Genomic DNA, 21,098 nt, shown 5'->3' with positions numbered 1-21,098 from the left:
GTAAAAGCTAGCATTCAGTGGAAAGATAGTCTCTTGAGAGACATGATGCTAGACCTATTCTAATTTAAGAGTTTTATGAGGGGGAGCTTCTGCAGGGGACTGAGAGGGACTGACCTGCAAGGGTATCACAGGGGCCTACAAGGGTGTCAGAGGATTTGCCTCTCCTCAACTTCCCTCAGAGGGACGATGCAGGACCTCAGAGGCTCTGGGAAGCTTAGCTCCTCTTCCCCCAGATTGCAGGTGGAAATCCCTGGCCCAGGGTCATTTCTACCCCTTGGGGTCTCTGAGCATACTTTTTTGTTCAGGATAACAATCTGAAGCTGGATTACCTGAATGCCCTTACCCAGATGACACCCATCCTGAGCAACCAGCCCATCACCTTGCAATATAACACCCTATAGAGCTAAAAACTCTAGACTTCATGGTTTTAAGTAGCACTCAGGAAGTAGAAGGGAAGGAGGGGAAGATGGATTCCCTAGGAAACCATTTATGGGCTCTTAGGCTAGGCCTGAAGGAAAGAAACCCAGGTCTTCCAGTTTCTTTTTCCTACCTTAGTCTTTCCTCTCCTCTCCTCCAGGTGGGGGTGAGTACTGTGGGGCCAGTATGGTTGGGAGTGAGAGAGGAGCTGTCAGTCAGAGCCCAGTCACTGGAAGTCCCTGAAGGTTTTATGTCCCACCTTGTGTGAAGGAGGAGGGGGATAAAGAAAAGAAAATGTGTTATCATCCTCTTGGGCTCTGTGCATGGGGATGTAGGGGGTTGTCACAAGATCTAATAAGGGAGAAGCGAATGAACCTCTAACTCTATAAGGCCAAAGATCAGGAACATTCTCACTGACTTCAGGTAATAGTGTGCCATCCCCTCTACCTTTCTTGATTCCTTGACATTATCTTGGCTTGATTTCACTTCTTTATCTCCTAGTCCCTTCCCACCTCTCATGTTCTGCTTTGTTTTCTAGTATACTCATTCCCAGGTAGTAGTAGATATCTACTGGACAATGTTATTGCTAACATAAAGAAATTCAGTTGAATTTTGTGAGCTGAACTTATATTATCTTAGAATTTTTTGTATGCGTGTCTGTTCCTTGGGATTTCCTATGTAGAATAGGAACAATTTCTTCTTTCTAATCTTAAGCCTTTTATTTCACTTTTATACCTTACTGCACTGGTGAGGACTTCTGGTGTAATGTTGAATAGGAGTGATGAGAGTAGACTTCCTTGCTTTATTCCCAACCTCTGGCACCAATCAGAGGCACAGACCCTGGGGCAAAACTTTGAGGGCAATCTAATCAGGTGATCAAGGAGCCCAACTTCATTATGCAGGAAATTGGTCTCCATCTCCAAAAAATCAGCAACCTGGCAGAGCAGTCAGGACATGTAGGAATAGGGATCCAGTGTGAATCTTTCTGTTATTGTCTGGTAGGCTACAAGAATCTTTTTGCTTTCAATCATCTTCTCTGTTCAGTTTGGTTGATTTTTGTTGATCTGTCTTCAAGTTTATTTTTTTCTCTGATATCTCCATTTCTTCTAATATCTCTTCTGCTGAGCCCTATCCAATTTTGGATTTCTCAGTTCAAATTTTTCCTATATCTTCCATGATATATATGATATATATATGATATATATTTATATATATATGTTTATATATATCATATATATATTTATATATATATATATATATATATATATATAGTCATAGATGGACACAATACCTTTATTTTATTTGTTTATTTTTATGTGGTGCTGAGAATCAAACCCAGTTCCTCACACATACAAGGCAAGTACCTTATCCCAGAGCTACAACCCCAGCCCCAATATTTCTATTTCTTTGCAGAGATTTTCTGTTCCTGTATTCATTTCAACAGTGTTCACTGTTTCTTTTTGGAATGTTTGTATAACTGCTTTAAACTTTTTATCAGGTAATACCAACTTCTCTTTGCCCTTGACTTTGGCATGTCCTTTGTCTTTTCCCTTGTGATCTAACATGTTTATGGTACTTTGCATGATGAGTAACTTTGGATTGTATCATGGACATTATAATTATGAAACTGAGTTTCCTTTAAAAGAGTACTGATACTTCTGTTTTAGCTGGCAATGGACCTGTTTAACTTCAGGCTGCAATTCTGACTAGGCCTTTGTAGCTTGTTATTTGATGGCAGGTCTGAGTTCAAAGCCTTTGCTAATGAGTTTGTGCTACCAGTGGCCAGTCTGGGACCTGGGCGCTGGTCTATCCTGTAGTTCTGCCCTTGAAGTCTTTGGTGTGCTGTTTTAGGAGCTTTTAGTCAGCTCAGGAGTTCATGAACAACTTCACAGGATTACTGAGCTTTTCCTTCTCTGCAGCCTCATTGACACTTCACAGTTCCCTGGGACTCCCTTTTCCCAGTTCTCTGGCCAGAAAACTGAGGCTTTAGTTACCCAGTAATGCCAGATACTTCTGTGACTATACCTGTATCTGGTGCTAAGGAGAGTAGCGCAGAGAAAAAATAGAGCAATAGGAATCTCTTCATCCTGTGGGGGCCACAGTTACTCTGAATGGAGAATCATTTTTCCTTCCCTCAGAGTTGTGGCTACTCTAAGCTCCTTCTGGGAGCTTGTTTAGGGCCTGCTGCTTTAAAGACTGGAGAAAAGAAAGAAATGTGGGATTTCTCCCCTTTTTTCAAGCATTTTGAATTCTCTTCCAGGCCCCTTGAGCACTAAATGTAGGGCTTTTCTTGCATCTCTGTCCATGGCCCACCATTGCTGGCTGTCACCTACAGGTCTCTGGGTTAGTGAGACCAGTAATTCTCTCCTCCTTTTCGGCCTCTGTTTTGTTTTGTCTTCCTCTTAATTTCCTGAAAGCTCAACTATAAATTTTAAAAAATATTTTGGGTATGCTTTATGTGGTATTTATAGATGTCTGTAGTGGGAAGTTTGTTATCTTCTCTATTGCCAGACTTAGAAGTCAGGGTTTTTAGACTTATCAAGAAATATTACAGGGTCATGATCTGCACAGTGGCAGTCTGGAAGAGCACAGTGCAGAGTTCCTGGATCTGGGAGCCTGGCATTGCTTGACCACTTGCCAAGTCATTTGAACCGTGGCCACTCACTGAAGCAAAGCCCTCTAATTTTATCATCCATAAAATTTTCTTCTATTTTTAAATTTAATATGTCCTCTTTTCTCTTCTTTCTGTTATATTATGTGCAATGTTTTTGAACTTACTTTGCATGTTTCTTAACTTTTATATTTCCCATCTCTTTGTCCACTTTGGGAGAATTCCTGAGCTGACTATCCTCTTACAAATGCACCATTTTGGCTGTGGTTATTCTGCTATTCAATCCATCAAATGAAATTTTACTTATTCTTTTTTTTTTTTTTTTATGAAACAGGTGCTCTTTATTTTCTTCTTCTTGTTGGTATAATATCTCAATAGCTATTACTTTGTCTTATGGGAATCCTGCCTTTTCTTTGTCTATATTTATTTTTAATATCAATCTTTGAATTTCTGAGCACTTTAAAAATTAACTCAATATCTTTTTTAATAAACCTTTCTGGAGGTTTGATTATACTCTCTAAAGTTTTGTCCAGGTTGTATTATTAACTGTGTCTATGAATGCTAGGATTGTTTGTTCCTAGAATGTGGTTCTTTATTTTTGGTGTTAGCTTTCCCAGGTGTGTGCTGATTCTTGGTGGTGCTTTCTGGCATTTTTGTTCTAGAGAATTCTCTGAAAACAATGCTTATTACTGCAACCTGTCTTCAGTAATTGTGGGAGAACATACAGGGATATGTGAACAGTCAGATGTGTCGATAGCTCATTTTTTGAATAGGGGGCCCTCTGCTCTTCCTGGGTGCTCAATAAATATTTGTTTGGCTAATATGTAATTTCTTCCAAGAAGTGTGCAAAGCGTAGCTGTTTGTGATCATTGTTAATTAATACAAGCCAATGTATATCTAAACAATTTTATTCACAGCATAACTAGGATAACTATATGTATTTTGAAAAAATGTGACCTTCTTCAGCTATACTATTAGAAGGTGACAAAGTTAGAAGCTGTAGATCTTACATGGTAGAACTGAAAGGATGACCTTGGTCTCCCTAGCACTGTGTCATCCACTGGCCTGCTAGCTCTAGGAGTCTAAAGAGAATTATTCAGACACACAGCTCATGTCATCTTTACATGATGTAAACACAATGCAATCAGTGTACTTTGAATGCGCAGAATGAGATGTGGGAGGAGGGCGGTCAGGCAGGGCCAGGAAACCACTGCCTCCTCATCTCCATTTTGTGCCTCACAGCAGGAGAAAGGACCAGGTGAGGATCTCAGCCACCCCTGCCTTGGGCCACATGTTATGTCAAGTTTTCAAATTCAAGCCAGGAGCTTCCATCTGAAAAGAGGTCTACACTTTTCTAGTCCCACTTCTGCTCAGCATTGAGGATGATATCAAGGTGGTGAAGGTCCTGGTCACCTCAGTCCTGCCCACCCCAGGCCTGATTCATCCCCTTTTCTGCCAGAGCACGGTCATCTCCTTTGGCTCCCTCTTCATGAGCCCAGCCTTAGCTGTCCACTCTGCATCCACCTCTTTGGCATCATCCTCTGGGCTGTCCCAGGTACTTGGTGCCCTCTTCATGGTCTTCCAACCTGGAGAATCTCAGGAGTGGAGGTTGGGATTCCCTTCTCATTCCATAGGCCTGTGGAGGGGACCTGACTGAGTGCACTATTGTGATTGGTTGGTCATCAGTCACACAGGTGTTCCCACACACCACACTCAATGATCACATCCAGGAAGTAGAAGAGACATGCCAGTTCCTGGTGAGTGCATCTCTGAGAAAGCTTGGTCACAATAGTCACACTGGGGACTCAACAACAGGCTTGGTGACCAAAGAAGAGAGCATCCTTCAGCCCCTTGGTTTTCATTGTTAATCATCAGCATATTGTGAGAAGCCACAGTTGAAATGCCAGTCCCTGGTTCTCCATTGTTGATTGTCCAACTTTGCAGTCTTTGCTTCAGAGGCTAGGAGGTCCTGCCAGGTTACTGGATGATGAGGGGACTGAGTTTGGGTTAGAGTGGGAGGAAGAAATGTGGGCAGGAGTTGTCAGGACTTTAGGTCAGTTATCATGATGTTAAGGGTCTGTGGTTCTTACAAAATCAAACACAGACTAGAGATCAGGAATCCTTGAAAAGTAAGTGATTGACGGCTTTGTAAGTTGGTTAGGAGCTATCACAAGTAATCCTAAAATTGAGAATCACTTACCTACAAACAGCACTCTACAAAGCACTCTGACATCCATTACCCCATTGAAGTCTTACAGTTATGTGAAGGGAAAGTGGGAAGGTTTCATTTATTTTCTTTCTGTATTGTTTTTGGCTGCTTGGAATGGAGCCCAGGGCTTTGCATGTGCTAATCATGGCTTACCAGTGAGCTACACCCCCAGGTTGTGGTTTGTATTTCAGCCCTAAAGATAAGAACAATGAAGCCAGCAAGTGTCATGGCCAATGTCCAAACCTGGGTCTCCCTTACTCTCCTTGTGTGCACGAAGTTCCCACTGAGTCTGTGCTGTTGCTGGGGTGGGCAGAGCAGGCGCCTCTGAATCTGCTCATTTAAGCCCTTGAAACTGGCTGAAGACAGACTGCTGCTGCTGTGGACAGGGCGAGCAGCATGGCAGTGAGATCTCTGGTAGAGTCCCAGGACCACCCTCTCATGGTCAGCATTGTTCATCTTTAGCTCTACAGGTCTGCATAGGCAGACATCTGCTGATGGGAGAGTTCCTGTCCCAGAGCTTTGACTTCCTAAGAATCCCTCAGCCCTTCCTCAGAGCAGTCAATTTCATAGGTAAGGCAGTCACCCTGCAGATTCCCCTCTCCCTGCTTCTTGACCTGCTCACCTTCGAAGACACAGCCAAGGTGAGATGGAGGTGGTTGCCTCCTTTCCTGGCCTTCACCTGATTAGAAAAGTTGATTGGTTTATGAAGACTCAGGGGAGGCAGAGGAGGCTCTGCTCCTGTACCCCAGCTCTGGTGGGTCCCCCTCACTCTCTCAGCTCTGCTTTCTGGGGAGGAGAACTATATACATTTGAAGGGAGAAAACAACATGGCCTGGGCTGGGGTTGTGACTCAGTGTTAAAGCACTTGCCTCACATGTATGAGGCCCTGGGTCGATCCTTAGCACCACATAAAAATGAATAAATAAAGATATTGTGTCCATCTACAACTAAAACTATTTAAAAAAACATGGCTGCCACTGGAACACTATGGATTTTCCAAATTACTTTTGTTTCAGACGACAATAGTGGTATTCATTAATGTTAGAAAACCGAAATGATTCAGATCAGCAAAGAGAAGAAAACAAATAATTCCAAAATTCTGCCACTGGGATTTAACTACTACTAATATTCAGCTTGTCAGAGCAAAGGCTCATATGTAATTGGCCATTGGATTATAATGATTGGATATTAATAAAAGTGCCAGTGATAAGAAAATAAAATTTCCCAGGACAAAACTCCTTCTGCCCTATGTTCCTCAAAAGAGATGAACATTTTTTAAAAATCAGAAATCATGGTCAATAAGTTAATTAAAATACTTCATTTTTAATTTGGCTGCTTCTAGTAGAGCCCTTTGATTTGGATATTAGTTAGTTTGCATATTGGTCAACTGTGGATGAATTAAAAAGGAAAAAAATATTAATGAAAAGAATATACTACATAGCCACACAGGTGCATGCGTGCACAATACACACATACACAGTTACACGCACAGACACGGTCACATACACACACACACACACACACACACACACACATGCTTACATAAACACTTTCTAATATTGAAGTTTTGTATATTTTTTCTCTTGCTGTGGCATAAATGCATATGATTATATATCCTTTATTATTATTACTAATTATTATTATTATTATTTTGATATTGGGGATTCAATCAAGGGTGCTTTAACACTGAGCTACATTCCCAGCCCTTTTTATTTTTTATTTTGAGACAGGGACTTTCTAAATTACTTAGGACCTCTCTTAAGTTGCTGAGTCTGACTTTGAATTTGCCATCCTCCTGCCTCAGCCTCCCAAGCTGTTGGGATTATAGGTATGTGCCACTGCACCCAGCTCAATATTATTTTTAATGACTGCATAATATTAATTCTGTTGTATAGGTAGATTTATGAAACGATTTATCTATCTATCTATCTATCATCTATTTATCTATCTATCTATCTATCTATCTATCTATTTATTTATACATACCAGGGATTGAACCCAGGGGCACTTAACCACTGACCTACATCCTTAGTTCTTTTTATTTTTTTTATTTTGAGACAGGGTCTCGCTAAGCTGGGCCTCACTCAGTTGCTTAAGGCCTCACTAAGTTGCTGAGCTGGCTTTGAACTTGTGTTCTTCCTGCCCTAGGCTCCTGGGTGGCTAGGATTACAGGTGTGTGGCCTTAACACCCGGAGAAATAATTTAATCAGTCCATAGTTTTCAATATTGAGACTATGTCACTTTTATTGATTATCTTTAGTTATATATATAAAACATTAGGATACATTTTGGCATAACCACAAAAGCATGGAATATAATTTGCTCTAATTCAGTTCCAGCATTTTCCCCTGCATCCCTCCTTCTGTTCCTTGACTCTACTGATCTTTCTGCAATTTATTTACAGTTTTTTTTTTTTAAATTAGTGTTTTGTGGATATGCTTGATGTTGGGATTCACTGTGTATATTCATGTATGTACACATGAAAGTTTGGTCAGATTCATTCCACTGTTCTTCCCTTTTCCCATTTCTCTCTGCCCCCTCCATAATCCCTTTCATCTACTCTGCTGATCTTTATTTCGATGAAATCCCTCTCCTTTCTTTTTCCCCTTTCTGTCTCTCTCCACCCACCACCCCCCTATTTTGGATTAGCTTCTGCATATCAGAGAAAACATTAACCTTTGACCCTTGGGGACTGGTTTATTATGCTTAGCATGATGGTCTCCAGTTTCATCCATTTCCAGCAAATGCTACAATGTCCTTCTTCTTTATGGCTCCATTGTGCATATATACCACATTTTCTTTACCCATTTATCTGTTGAAGGGAACCTGGGCTGGTTCTATAGCTTGGCTATTGTGAATCGTGCTGCTATAAACATTGAGGTGGCTGTGTTACTGTAGTATGCTGTTTTTAGATCTTTTGGAAAAATACCAAGGAGTGGTGTAGCTGGGTCATATGGTGGTTCTATACCTAGTTTTTTGAGGAATCTTCATACTGTTTTCCAAAATGGTTGCACTAATTTGCAGTCCCCAAAAAGATGTAAGAGTATATCTTTTCCCCCACATCTTCACCAACATGTACTATTATTTGCATTCTTTTTTTAAAAAAATGTTTAGTTGTAGATGGACACAATACCTTTATTTTATTTATTTATATTTGGCTCTGAGGTTTGAACCCCATGCCTCACACATGTGAGGCAAGCGCTCTACCACTGAGCTACAACCCAGCCCTTATTATTTGCATTCTTGATAATTGCCATTTTGACTGAAGTGAGATGAAATCTTAATGTAGTTTTGATTTGCATTTCCCTAATTGCTAGAAATATTGAACATTCAGAAAAATTTTTTTGTTGACCATTTGTATTTCTTCTTTTGAGAAGTGTCTGTTTACTTCTTTTGCCCATTTATTGATTGTGTTATTTTTTTTTCTGGTGTTAAGTTTTTTCCGTTCTTTGTATATCCTGAAAATTAATGCCCTGTCTGAGGAGCAGGTAACAAAGATTTTCTCTGTAAACTCTTCCTTCATGTTCTGATGGTTTCCTTTGCTGTGAAGGAGTTTTTTAGTTTGATGCATCCTACTTATTGATTTTTTATTTTATTTCCTGCCCTTTAGAACTCTTGTTAAGGAAGTTGGTTCCTGGGCCAACATGCTGGAGTGATGAGCCTACATTTTCTTCTAGCAGTTGCAGAGTTTCTGGTCTAATTCCTAGGCCTTTGATCCACTTTGAGTTGACTTTTGTGCAAGGTTGCAGTCGTTAAACCTTCATGATTATTTCATTAAAATAAATTTCAAGTAGAATCACTAGACCCAAAAGGTATGCAAAATTTTAAGGACTTTAATGTTTATTGCTCTCTAAAAAGGTTGAATTATTTTCTACTCCCACCAGGACTGTTTGTGAGTATCATTTCTATAGACATTTAATGCTAATCTTGGGTAACACTTTAAGAATCATTACCAATTGCCTAAACTGAACGAGGAGGACATACACAATTTAAATAGACCAATTTCAAGTAATGAAATAGAAGAAGTCATCAAAAACCTTCCAACAAAGAAAAGTCCAGGACCAGATGGGTTCTCAGCCGAGTTCTACAAAACTTTTAAAGAAGAGCTCATTCCAATACTTCTCAAAGTATTCCAGAAAATAGAAGAGGAGGGAACTCTCCCAAACTCATTCTATGAAGCCAATATTACCCTGATTCCTAAACCAGACAGAGACACATCGAGGAAAGAAAATTTCAGACCAATATCCTTAATGAACATCGACCCAAAAATTCTCAACAAAATTTTATCAAATCGCATACAAAACATATTAAAAAGACAGTGCACCATGATCAAGTGGGTTTCATCCCAGGGATGCAAGGTTGGTTCAACATCAGGAAATTAATAAATGTAATTCACCATATCAATAGACTTAAAGTCAAGAATCACATGATTATTTCGATAGATGCAGAAAAAGCATTTGATAAAATACAGCACCCCTTCATGCTCAAAACACTAGAAAAAATAGGGATAGTGGGAACATTCCTTAACATTGTAAAGGCCATCTATGCTAAGCCCATGGCTAATATCATTCTAAATGGTGAAAAACTGAAAGCATTCCCCCTAAAAACTGGAACAAGGCAGGGATGCCTTCTTTCACCACTTCTATTCAATATCGTCCTTGAAACTCTAGCCAGAACAATTAGACAGACCAAAGAAATTAAAGGGATACGAATAGGAAAAGAAGAACTCAAACTATCCCTATTTGCTGATGATATGATGGTATACTTAGAGGAACCAGGAAATTCCACCAGAAAACTTTTAGATCTCATAAGTGAATTCAGTAAAGTAGCGGGATATAAGATCAATGCACATAAATCTAAGGCATTTTTATACATAAGTGATGAATCTTCAGAAAGAGAATTTAGGAAAACTACCCCATTCACAATAGCTTCGAAAAAAATAAAGTATTTGGGAATCAATCTCACAAAAGAGGTGAAAGACCTCTACAATGAGAACTACAGAACACTAAAGAAAGAAATTAAAGAAAACCTTAGAAGATGGAAAGATCTCCCATGTTCTTGGATAGGCAGAATTAATATTGTCAAAATGGCCATACTACCAAAAGTGCTATACAGATTCAATGCAATTCCAATGAAAATCCCAATGATGTACCTTACAGAAATAGAGCAAGCAATTATGAAATTCATCTGGAAGAATAAGAAACCCAGAATAGCTAAAGCAATCCTTGGCAGAAAGAGTGAAGCAGGGGCTATTGCAATACCAGATCTTCAACTCTACTACAAAGCAATAGTAACAAAAACGGCATGGTATTGGTACCAAAATAGAAAGGTGGATCAATGGTACAGAATAGAGGACACGGACACAAACCCAAATAAATACAATTTTCTCATACTAGACAAAGTTTCCAAAAATATGCAATGGAGAAAAGATAGCCTCTTCAACAAATGGTGCTGGGAGAATTGGAAATCCATATGCAACAGAATGAAACTAAACCCATATCTCTCACCATGCACGAAACTAAACTCAAAATGGATTAAGGACCTCGGAATCAGACCAGAGACCTTGCATCTTATAGAAGAAAAAGTAGGTCCAGAGCTTCAACATGTCGGCTTAGGACCAGACTTCCTCAACAGGACTCCCATAGCACAAGAAATAAAAGCAAGAATCAATAACTGGGATAGATTCAAACTAAAAAGCTTTCTCTCAGCAAAGGAAACTATCAGCAATGCGAAGAAAGAGCCTACGGAGTGGGAGAAAATCTTTGCCAATCATACTTCAGATAGAGCGCTAATCTCCAGAATCTATAAAGAACTCAAAAAACTCTACACCAAGAATGTAAATAATCCAATTGACAAATGGGCTAAAGAAATGAATAGACACTTCACAGAAGAAGATATACAAGCAATCAACAAACATATGGAAAAATGTTCAACATCTCTAGTAATAAGAGAAATGCAAATCAAAACCACCCTAAGATTCCATCTCACCCCAATTAGAATGGCGATTATCAAGAATACAAGCAACAACAGGTGTTGGCGAGGATGTGGGGAGAAAGGTACACTCATACATTGCTGGTGGGGCTGCAAATTAGTGCAGCCACTCTGGAAAGCAGTGTGGAGATTCCTTAGAAAACTTGGAATGGAACCATCATTTGACCCAGCTATCCCACTCCTTGGCCTATACCCAAAGGACTTAAAATCAGCATATTACAGAGATACAGCCACATCAATGTTCATAGCTGCTCAATTCACAATAGCCAGATTGTGGAACCAACCTAGATGTCCTTCAATTGATGAATGGATAAAGAAAATGTGGTATATATATACAATGGAATATTACTCAGCCATAAAGAATGATAAAATTATGGCATTTGCAGGCAAATGGATGAAACTGGAGAATATCATGCTAAGTGAGATAAGCCAATCTCAAAAACCAAAGGAAGAATGATATCGCTAATAAGTGGATGATGACACATAATGGGGGGTGGGAAGGGTTAGTGTTGGGGTTGGAGTTGGGTTTAGGGAGGGGGGCAGGAATGGAGGAAGGAAGGACTGTATAGATGGAGGGGAGGGGTGGGAGGGGTGGGGGGGAGGGAAAAATGGCAGAATGAATCAAACAAGATTACCCTATGTAAATTTATGATTACACAAATGGTATGCCTTTACGCCATGTACAGAGAAACAACATGTATCCCATTTGTTTACAATAAAAAAAAAAGAAAAAAAAAAAAAAAAGAATCATTACCAATTTGATATGTGAAAAATTCTCTCTTATAATTTTGATTGATAATATTTTTAAAAATCAGTAGCCAGGTTACATTTTTTTCTTATGTTGATTAGCAATGCATATTTCATTTTTGTAAAATTAATTGTCTTGTTTCCCTTGTCCATCTTTCCATTGGTGTAGGAACCCCCATGAAGTTTAATACACTGGGCTCATGCTCAGCTCTTTGCCTGCTGTCAATAGTTTTTGGGTCACAGACACTCTGAGGGTTGTTCTTTTATTAAGACACTGGCATCTAGGTTGCAAGGCATCTCTTAGATATAATCCTTGCTAACTTTGGTTTACAAATACTCTTATTCATTACTGAGCCTGCCAAAAGGGATAGCCCAAAGGTCCAGGAATTCTGGAAGGATTTTACATCTGTCTGATTTTTAGGATTAACAACTAAGAGCATAAACATGAATCACACACATGAGGATGGTGTGCAGCTGATACAGGATAGTGAATCTGGGCTTTGTATATCCGCTCTGGGTTATACAAGGGGTTGTAGCAAGATCAGAGGATGGGGGCATTTCTTAAGGACATGTTTCATTATTTTAAAGTTTTTTTTAACCATATAAATTTAATATAGAAAAACAGAAAACAGAGAAGTGGGGGAAGAAACAAATTATTTGTTGTCTTTCTAGTAAGGTACAAACACTGCTATCATTTTGGGTACATATCTTTCCAGTCACTAAACATTTACTGAGTGCTGCAGGTGCTTCTGCTGCAGCTGTGTTCAAGTCAGACATGGTCCTGCCCCTACACAACTTGCAGTGATGTGTTCTTTTTCATTGCATTGAAATATTTTAATATTAATTTATAAAAGAAATACATGAATATAGTGTTTTTACAAAAAAGGAGAAAAGGTTCATTTTGGCTTGTGGTTTCAGTCAATGGTTGTATGACCCTGTTGCTTTGGGCCTGTGGTGGTACAGTACATTGTGCAGGAGTGAATGGTCGAGAAGGCCTGTTCACCTCATGGTAGTCAGAATGCAGAGAGAGATGACAAGGGGCTAATGTCCCAGTATCCCCAGTATCCCTTTCCAGAGCTTACCTCCAATAACCAAACTTCCTTCCGCTAGGTTCCATGTCCTAAAGGTTTGTTATGGTTTGGATGTGAGGTGTCCCCCAAAGCTCACATGTGAGACAATGCAGGAAGGTTCAGAGGAGAAATTATTGGGTTGTAAGAGTCTTAACCAATCAGTTAATTAATCCCTGATGGGATTAACTGACATGGTAGGGTGTGGTTGAAGGAGGTGGGAATTAGGGTGTGGTTATTTGGTATATATATATATATTTTTTTTTTTTTTTGAGCTCCAAGTACAAACTTTATTTCTATTACAAGGAAGCTGATAATTATAACAGTAAAATAAGAAGGGAAGGGGGCTCTGACACTTGGTTTTCAGATCAAGTGTAAGACTGGGGCCTTAATCCTGATCAGGGCAGAGCCCAGTGTGGCCCTAGTGGGAACAGGAAACCCTCAGACCTCCCCATTAGAGGGCAGTGAGGACAAAGGAGTCACCATACCCATGAAGAGCAGAAGGCAGTGATGCCAAATGACAAGGAAGCAGCTTGAAACACAGACCCTAGTCCACATACCTCCAGCCAACTCTTCCAAAGGCCTTGAACCTAACAATGAAACTGGCCTGAGCACTTTCCCAGAGCTGCTCTATACACACACCACAGGCCCAGAATCTGGAGTGAGCAGGGACAGTACAGGGGAGAAGTTGCCCAAAAGCCCCCAACTTAGGACCCCACAGTTAAGAAAATCACTTCATGTTGGGAACCAGATTTCCAGAACCCTCTACTCCTTCCACCAGGACCACAAAGCACCAAGAAGCAGTGGTGATGGTATTTCAAAAGGTGGAGTTCTGGTGGGCCAAGAGGCCATTATCTGTACCAAAAAGTGGCAGCTAAGGCTGAAACAATTCCCAATAGCCTCCCTGCTAACCCTCCCTCAAACCCCCAAACTCCCACAGCACAATTTCAAAAGACACAAAATGGCGGCCGTAACCTAGAAAAAGAATAATCCGGAAAATCTCCCCTGCCTAAAGAGCCAGAGAGGTGGGGCCTGCACCAAGGCAAGGGCTGCTATGCATAGGTAGGAACCAAGGCGAGGGTCTCTGCAGACACCACTACTCCTCCTCTTCTTCCTCCTCTGCATCCCCAGCTCCCTGCTGCTTCGGGGGCTTTGCCTTTGCAGTTCTGTTGCGGTAGTTGGTGGCTACAGGGGTGATCCGTGAGCTTCTGCCACCTTCACTCCTACCACTTGCTCCATATCTCCCAGCAGGCCCAAGGGGGAAAGAGGACACAAGGTATTCTGGGCAGAGATTTCAAACTGGGCATGTGCCAGTGTCCATGGCCCCATTCTGGCTGCTTCTATTTCGCCCCCGTATGTCCTGGCTCTCTGAGTTGCTGAGTTTCAGAGGGTTGGGCTGGCTCCCCGCTGTAGGGTCTGATGTTGATTTTGATAGTCGGTTACAGGTAGTTGTAATATTATTAATGGGTCTGCTGGGGGGCAGAGGGTAGATGGGTCCTTTAGCTACTTCCTGCTTGATATCATCCATGTAGCCAGAAGACAGTTCTCCCTGGTGTCTGACACGCCTCCTGGGCAGCTCTGGTGAGGTCTCTTGAAGCTGGGAATGCTGTCTAGGAATCTCCTCGATCACATGGTTGTTTGCCATGGCTGGGCGTTGGTCACACTGGTCCTGGTGATAGAATAGCACCTCTTCTTCCAACTGTACCCCACAGAATTCACATGGGATGATAACACTATCTTCCACAGGGGGCGAATTGCTCAGCTCCATCAAAGAGTCTAACTGGTTATTTGTAGCCTGTTGCAGAAAGTTCTGGAAGATGACATCAGGATCCTCCACCCCACTGGAAGAAGAGCTGCTGGTATTGAGCGAAGGTAAGGCACGTGAAGGGTTACAGCTTGTCTGATGCTCAATCAGCAGTTCCTCTGGGTACAGCTCCTCACAAAATTCACAAGGCAACATGGTCTCATCAGCTGCACCCTTCATGTCACTCAGGGAAGTGGGCCCACCATGAGACTGGTCTGCCTCACAAACAGCCCTCCAGAAGTCCTGTTCTGCCACAGTGGAGGCCTGGACCTCATTTTGCAGACTCAGGGCCAACAAGTCCAAGTTTGCACTATCTTCACCACCCTCTTTGGGAGGCTGTCGGCTTCTATTCCTTTCCTGCCTTTCTTGTTCTTCAAATAGATTATTCTGAATTGGAAAGGGGGCTGTCATATTCCTTTGGTTGGTAGTCCTATTGCAGAAAAGGTCTGATTCAAAGGCTCTCAGAGGCCTTTGGGGTAGCCTCATGGGAGGGTCCAGAGCTTCAATTTGTCTCAGGAGCTGGGATGCAATCCAGATTCCGTCTTGACCCCAAGACTCATTGTATATATTAGGAGATACAGCAACCTCATTTCTCCTTTCCTCCTCCCCTCTCCCACAAACTTCAGGGTGAGACTTCAGGTCTTTCACAAGGACATTGCGTCCACAGTTGCCACATAACTCTGTCCGGGCACCACAGTAGTCTTCACGTTCCTTCAGTGTGAGAACAGAAAGTTCCAAATCAAGTGCTGGCAGACAGCAAGCCGCAGAGGGCACTCAGTCTCCTCATGCTTCTTTAATTGCCTCTTCTCCAACTTCTTATGACATTTGCAGGTCACCTGACAGTGTTCTGTAGCCATGTGAATCTCCATGTCAGATTTGGGAAATGGTTCCTTGCAGATAGGACACATACCAATGTTCCTTTGACAATGGATCTCATGGATGGTAAAGTTAAACACAGGAATTTCTTTTTTGCAGTTGTCACACAGTCGAGTATCCTGGTCATCTAGAAATTCAGCCATCTTTAGCTCTTCCTGGAAACTAGGAGGAGTACAGGAACGCCGAGCTATCGGGACAACCACAGGCACCGAGCCTCCTCAATCAGTCCCAGCCTTTGGTATATATTTGTATGGCAAGTGGAGTCTCTCTCTCTTTGCTTTCTGATCACCATGATGTAAGCTGCACCACCCTCTCCCGCCATGATGTTCAACCTCATCTTGAGCCCCAAGGAATGGATCTGGCCTTCTATGAACTAAGACCTCTGACACTATGAGCCCTCAAATGACCTTTTCTCCCTTACACTTGTGCTGGTCTGGTTATTCAGTCACAGCAGTAAAATTTCTGACTAAAACAAGGTTCCATCCCTCCCAATAGCACCACAGGCTGGAGACTAACCCTTTAACACAAGACCTTTGGGGAACATTGGAGACCTAAATTATAGCATTTAACTTACAGGCATTTGTTTTAGTTCTCTCTCTTTTTTAACCCAGAATTTATGTGCTATGATTGTTGTTATAAATCTTCAGATTTATACACATTCCTCACCACTCCTTTTTGCTTCTCTGACCATCCTTTGGGCACTAGTTTTCTTCATCCCAGAGCACATCTTCTAGAAATTTCCAAATTCCTTTGGTATTAATATCTAGATTTCCACCCCTCCCCCGCTTTTTTTTGGTACTAGAAATTGAATTCAGGGGAGCTCTACCTCTGAGTTACATCCCCAGTCCTATTTATTTATTATTGAGGCGGGGTCTTGCTAAGTTGCTGAGGCTAGCCTTGAACTTGTGATCCTCTTGCTTCAGCCTCTCAAGTTCCTGAGATTACAGGTGTGCATCATTGCACCTGGCAAATAGTGTGCTTTGTTTGTGCTTATTTGTTTTCAAATATTTCTTACTGCTATTCTTGAAAGATAGCTTTACTAGTGACACAGTTCTGTACTAACAGGGCTTTCTCTTGGTGCACTGGAGATATCATTATTATTATTAGTGTTTCCTGACTTGCTTTGTTGCAATCTGATAGTTTGTTCCCACTGCATCTGTCCCCTTTGGCTCGAACCCTTGGCATGGAGTAAGCAGAAGGAAGAACAGGAGATGAGAGTAGCAGTGGGACCAGAATCATTCTGGGTCTTCCAGTCATGGTAGAGATTTCAGATTTTACTCTGAATGTGAGAGCTCAACAGAGTACAGTCCTTCACCCCTGTAAGTGGTGGGAGTGGGCATTGGGGTGTCTGTGACAGTTGGTAGAGCAGTTTGAAATGGAAATGAACTTCAGTGATTTGCTCTTCACTGTGTTCCATGCCACAGCCTCTTTTCTTTGATGCAGAGACAAAATTAAAAGAATGTTTGCATTTATGAGTAATACTTCTAAATCCTTTTGTATATAAGAATGTATGTGTCTATTTGAGTATCCTGACGTGGATGTCACAGGCTTGCTGTCCTTGCTGTTCTAAGTATTGCAAGTGCTGATCTCCAGGGAGTTGACCTTCTGGTTTGAATGGGGCTAGAGTGCCCCAGTGCCTGCTGGGAGATGATGTTTTGGATGTGCTGTTTTGGGATTGATAGTTCAAAAGAAATACCTGGAAGACAACCAGGGATGAACAAGTCCTTGTTTCTTTTATGGTTTGTGCACATTTCTCTATCTAAAGAACAAAGTTTTGAATCAAATCATTTTTAAGGATCTTTTTTTCTCCAAGTCAGTGAAATAGTGAAAAACACAGGCACCAATTAGTCAGACCAAGCTCTATCAGGAACCAGCCACATGGACTTGGAAATGTCACTGTATCTCTGTGCCTCAGTTTCTTCATCTGCATCAAGAGGATGATGGTGCTGATCTCAACCCTAATTTAAAGACTAGTAAAATGCATGGAAAGCCCAGAGCTTTCCTCAGCACATAGATGCCCCACAATACTTTTTTGTTGAATAGACTACAGTTTCTGGGTTGGGGAGGGGACGGTATTGAGGGAAGCAGGAAGGGAATATACTTGGAGCTGTGGTCAAGGAAAAATGGATTTGTGGGTTGGCTCACAGAGAGCAACTGTGCTACGTCAAGGATACTAAAAACTAAAGAACAGTACCTGTCCCCTTTGGCTCTAACCCTCGCAGTTCTGACCCAACATGTCGTACTGCTGGTGCTCCTTCTTGATTTTACACATGAGGTCTCCACTGTGTAGTAAGCCCCTTTCCTGGACACCCCAGGAGCCTCAGGAAAGTATATTCAGTATTGAAACCCTCCTCCCCTCAGTCTACCAGAGACTTCGCCACCTTTCTTATCGCACCAGCCTCCAGCAATGACTGTCCACATCACCTAGAGAGCAGGATGCTGTTCCCCAAGAGGCAATCCTAGTTATGCTTATGTTCATATCTAGTGCTCTTAGGGTCAAGAAATGCTTTGCCATCTTTTCTGTTACAGCTTAAGCCCAGCTTTTTTTTTTCTGTTCCAAGTCTAAATGAAATCAACATGATGCTATAGACTGGTGGATCTGAAGACCTAACACCAAAACTTTTATTGAGCTAAGATTCTTCCTATTGTCCTTATCCTTCTAATCCTAGGAGATTTCCTGTCTCTATCCCTACAGTTTCCATCCTGAGGTTCCACTGTTCCCTAACTGCACCGCTTTATCAACCCAACACCTTCTTCTTCTCTATTCTATTCTCAGAGTCCCTTTAAAACATGTACAATGGATCATGTCATCTCCTTGCTTAAAACCCTTCAACAACCTGGTGCCTGCATGATCTGACCTCTGGCTGCCTCTCTCTACCCTTACCTACCTCACTTCTCTCCCCCAGGAGCTACAACCACCCTGGGACTTCTTGCAGTATGAAGAGTCCACCCTGTGTCCTGTTGGGAATACTTGTGCTTTGGGTCTTCCTGTGGTTGGCAAATCCTTCAGCTCTTAGCTCAAACATCATCTTCTCAGAGAGCATTCCCTAAATGGTCCATTTACAGGTTCCTTTCTGGTTATGTTATCTTATTAGTTTGATTTCCTTTTTTGTACTGAATTTGTATTTCCATTTGTCTTCCTCTAGTAGAATATTAACTTTTCGAAGTTGGGAAATTTGTCTGTTTTGTTCGCCACTGTATCCCCAGCACCTAGCATAGTGCCTGGTGATAGTAAGTATTCAATAAATAGTTGTCAAATGAATTAATGATTATTACTTTTAATAGGGAGAAACTATAAATAATCTATTCAGTAATGGGGGCTCAAAAATTATTATAGAATCACATGATTGGATATTCTATTGTATATAGAAATGTTTTATGGGAAAAAATGTTCATCCTATTTTATAACACAAAATTTTGTCTACATTAGGTATTTTGAAAATATTTCAAGGGTCAGCACCAAACTAATTAACTAACTAACTAACAAACTGTTAACAGTGAGTGATTTTTCTTCCTTTCCTTTTTCTTTTTGTTTTGAGATAGGGTCTCACTACATTGCCCAGGTTGGCTTGCTCAAGTGATCCTCCTGATTCAGTCTCCTGAGTAACTGGGACTACAAGTATGAGCTACCACGCCTGACTTTCTTTCCCTTTAAAATTTTTTCCTTCCTCCCTCTTTCTCTCTCTCTCTCTCTCTCTCTCTCTCTCTCTCTCTCTCTCTCTCTCTCTTTCTCTCTCTCTCTCTCTCTCTCTTTCTCTCTCTCTCTCTTTCTCTTTCTTTCTTTCACTGGAGATTGAACCCAGGGGCACTCTACCACATAGCTATATCCCCAATCCTTTTTTATTTTGATACACAGGGTCTAAGTGCTTAGGGCCTCATGAAGTTGCCAGGGCTGGCTTTGAACTTGCAACCCTCCTGCCTCAGCCTCCCAAGTTGCTGGGATTACAGGTGTGCACCACCATGCCAGCTAAAATAACAATTTTCTACAATGAAAGAAATATTACATTGACAGAAATGATTATGTGATAACAGTTTGGCATGTGGGATCGGAAACTGTGGAGTTTGGGTGCATGGTCCTTAGGAATCTGAAGTCTGATTTGACCTCCTTCTGGTTTTAGCCCTTGAATGTGTGAAGAGTGACCCCTTGGAACCTGCCCAGTTGATGGTATACCATGCTATACTGGCAAAAGCTGATGAAGATGTGAAGCCCTGGTTTTCCTGTACTTCCGTGCTGAGCCAAATGAGCAGCAACTACCTTAAAGATTCTGGCATCACGGCTCTGGAGAGAAAGAAATGCATTTTTAGGACTGTCAAACAGCAAGGCAATAATGGTGACAATCAGAAAAAGAAAATCTGGAATTGGTTTCAAGGTTTTCCAAATTCTTTATGCAGATGGCACAATGGATGTGTGGGAAACACTGATTATAATTTGCAACTTATACAGAAGGTCATTGGAGATACAAATACTAAATCTAAAAGTCCAACTAGTAAAGTTGAGTCTGTCTAAAATCCAGCCTTAGGAGTTCCTGGAATATTTACAGATGGGACCAAAGTTCTTGCCTGGTGTTTGTTCAGATATTCTGAGTTTTTCTCTAGAGTTGTCCCTCCTATCTTTTCTGTAGCTGGATGGTACTTTGGATTAACTTTACAGAGTCAGTTTGGGTCTTGGAAGACACATTATGCTTCTTGTCCTTTATCTCCCGAGAGGATTGTTGGACATTAGCATTTGTCAATGAAATTTATTCTCTCACTCTAAAACAAGCTGGTTTCCATCCTAGTTCTTAGGGATTAGAGTAAACCCGAGTGAAAGGAGCAGCTCTAGAAGCATGTCTTTCAATGTTCAAGAAAGGGTCCCACAACAAAATGGAGGAACAGGGTGACAGAACAGCATGGAACTTAGTTTTTGTTAATTTAATTTTTAAAATCTGTTTTGTACTTTCACATATGCTGGATGAAATTCCCATGCCTGACACACTTCCATGGGCATGTTCAGATTATAGGTTGGAGCATAAAAAGGAGAGCTGTGGTCATGAACAGTGGAATGTCAATAACCCAGCTCCCTGTCACTCAAGAAAGCAAATCCAATTACCACTGACATTATTATTGAGATAACTTGAGTCCTTTCTAATGTATTTCATTTTCTATTGACAACTTTCATCCAGTTTTTAACCACATCAGGGAGAATCGAATGTCAAATTTTCTAAATGGCAATTTTTCTACAGCAGAAGCTAGTTAGTAGTCATAACTCTCAAAGAATAAGCAATTTGAATTTTTCCTGCTTCCAAAATGTTTATCAAATCCTGTATATTTCACAGGCTTTGAAGCACATAGAAAATAAATAAGAAATATTCCAATGAGTGAAACATACCAAATGTC

General features: G+C 41.1%; 1 protein-coding gene across 1 annotated transcript; it reads right to left on the bottom strand.

Moving 5' to 3' along the window:
• Positions 1 to 13,315: 13,315 nt before the first annotated feature.
• On the bottom strand, positions 13,316 to 15,949 carry LOC124980302 (TRAF-type zinc finger domain-containing protein 1-like). The gene is given in 2 exon segments (XM_047545726.1): positions 13,316 to 15,589; positions 15,592 to 15,949. Coding segments are annotated over 2 exon segments (1,725 nt in total). The 5' UTR covers positions 15,866 to 15,949; the 3' UTR covers positions 13,316 to 14,138.
• Positions 15,950 to 21,098: the final 5,149 nt, after the last annotated feature.

Source organism: Sciurus carolinensis, chromosome 3 (genome assembly GCF_902686445.1).
Source record: "Sciurus carolinensis chromosome 3, mSciCar1.2, whole genome shotgun sequence".
Classification (NCBI taxonomy): Eukaryota; Metazoa; Chordata; class Mammalia; order Rodentia; family Sciuridae; genus Sciurus; species Sciurus carolinensis.
The sequence above is the reverse complement of the archived record's forward strand: the minus strand, read 5'-3'. Positions and strand labels throughout refer to the sequence as shown.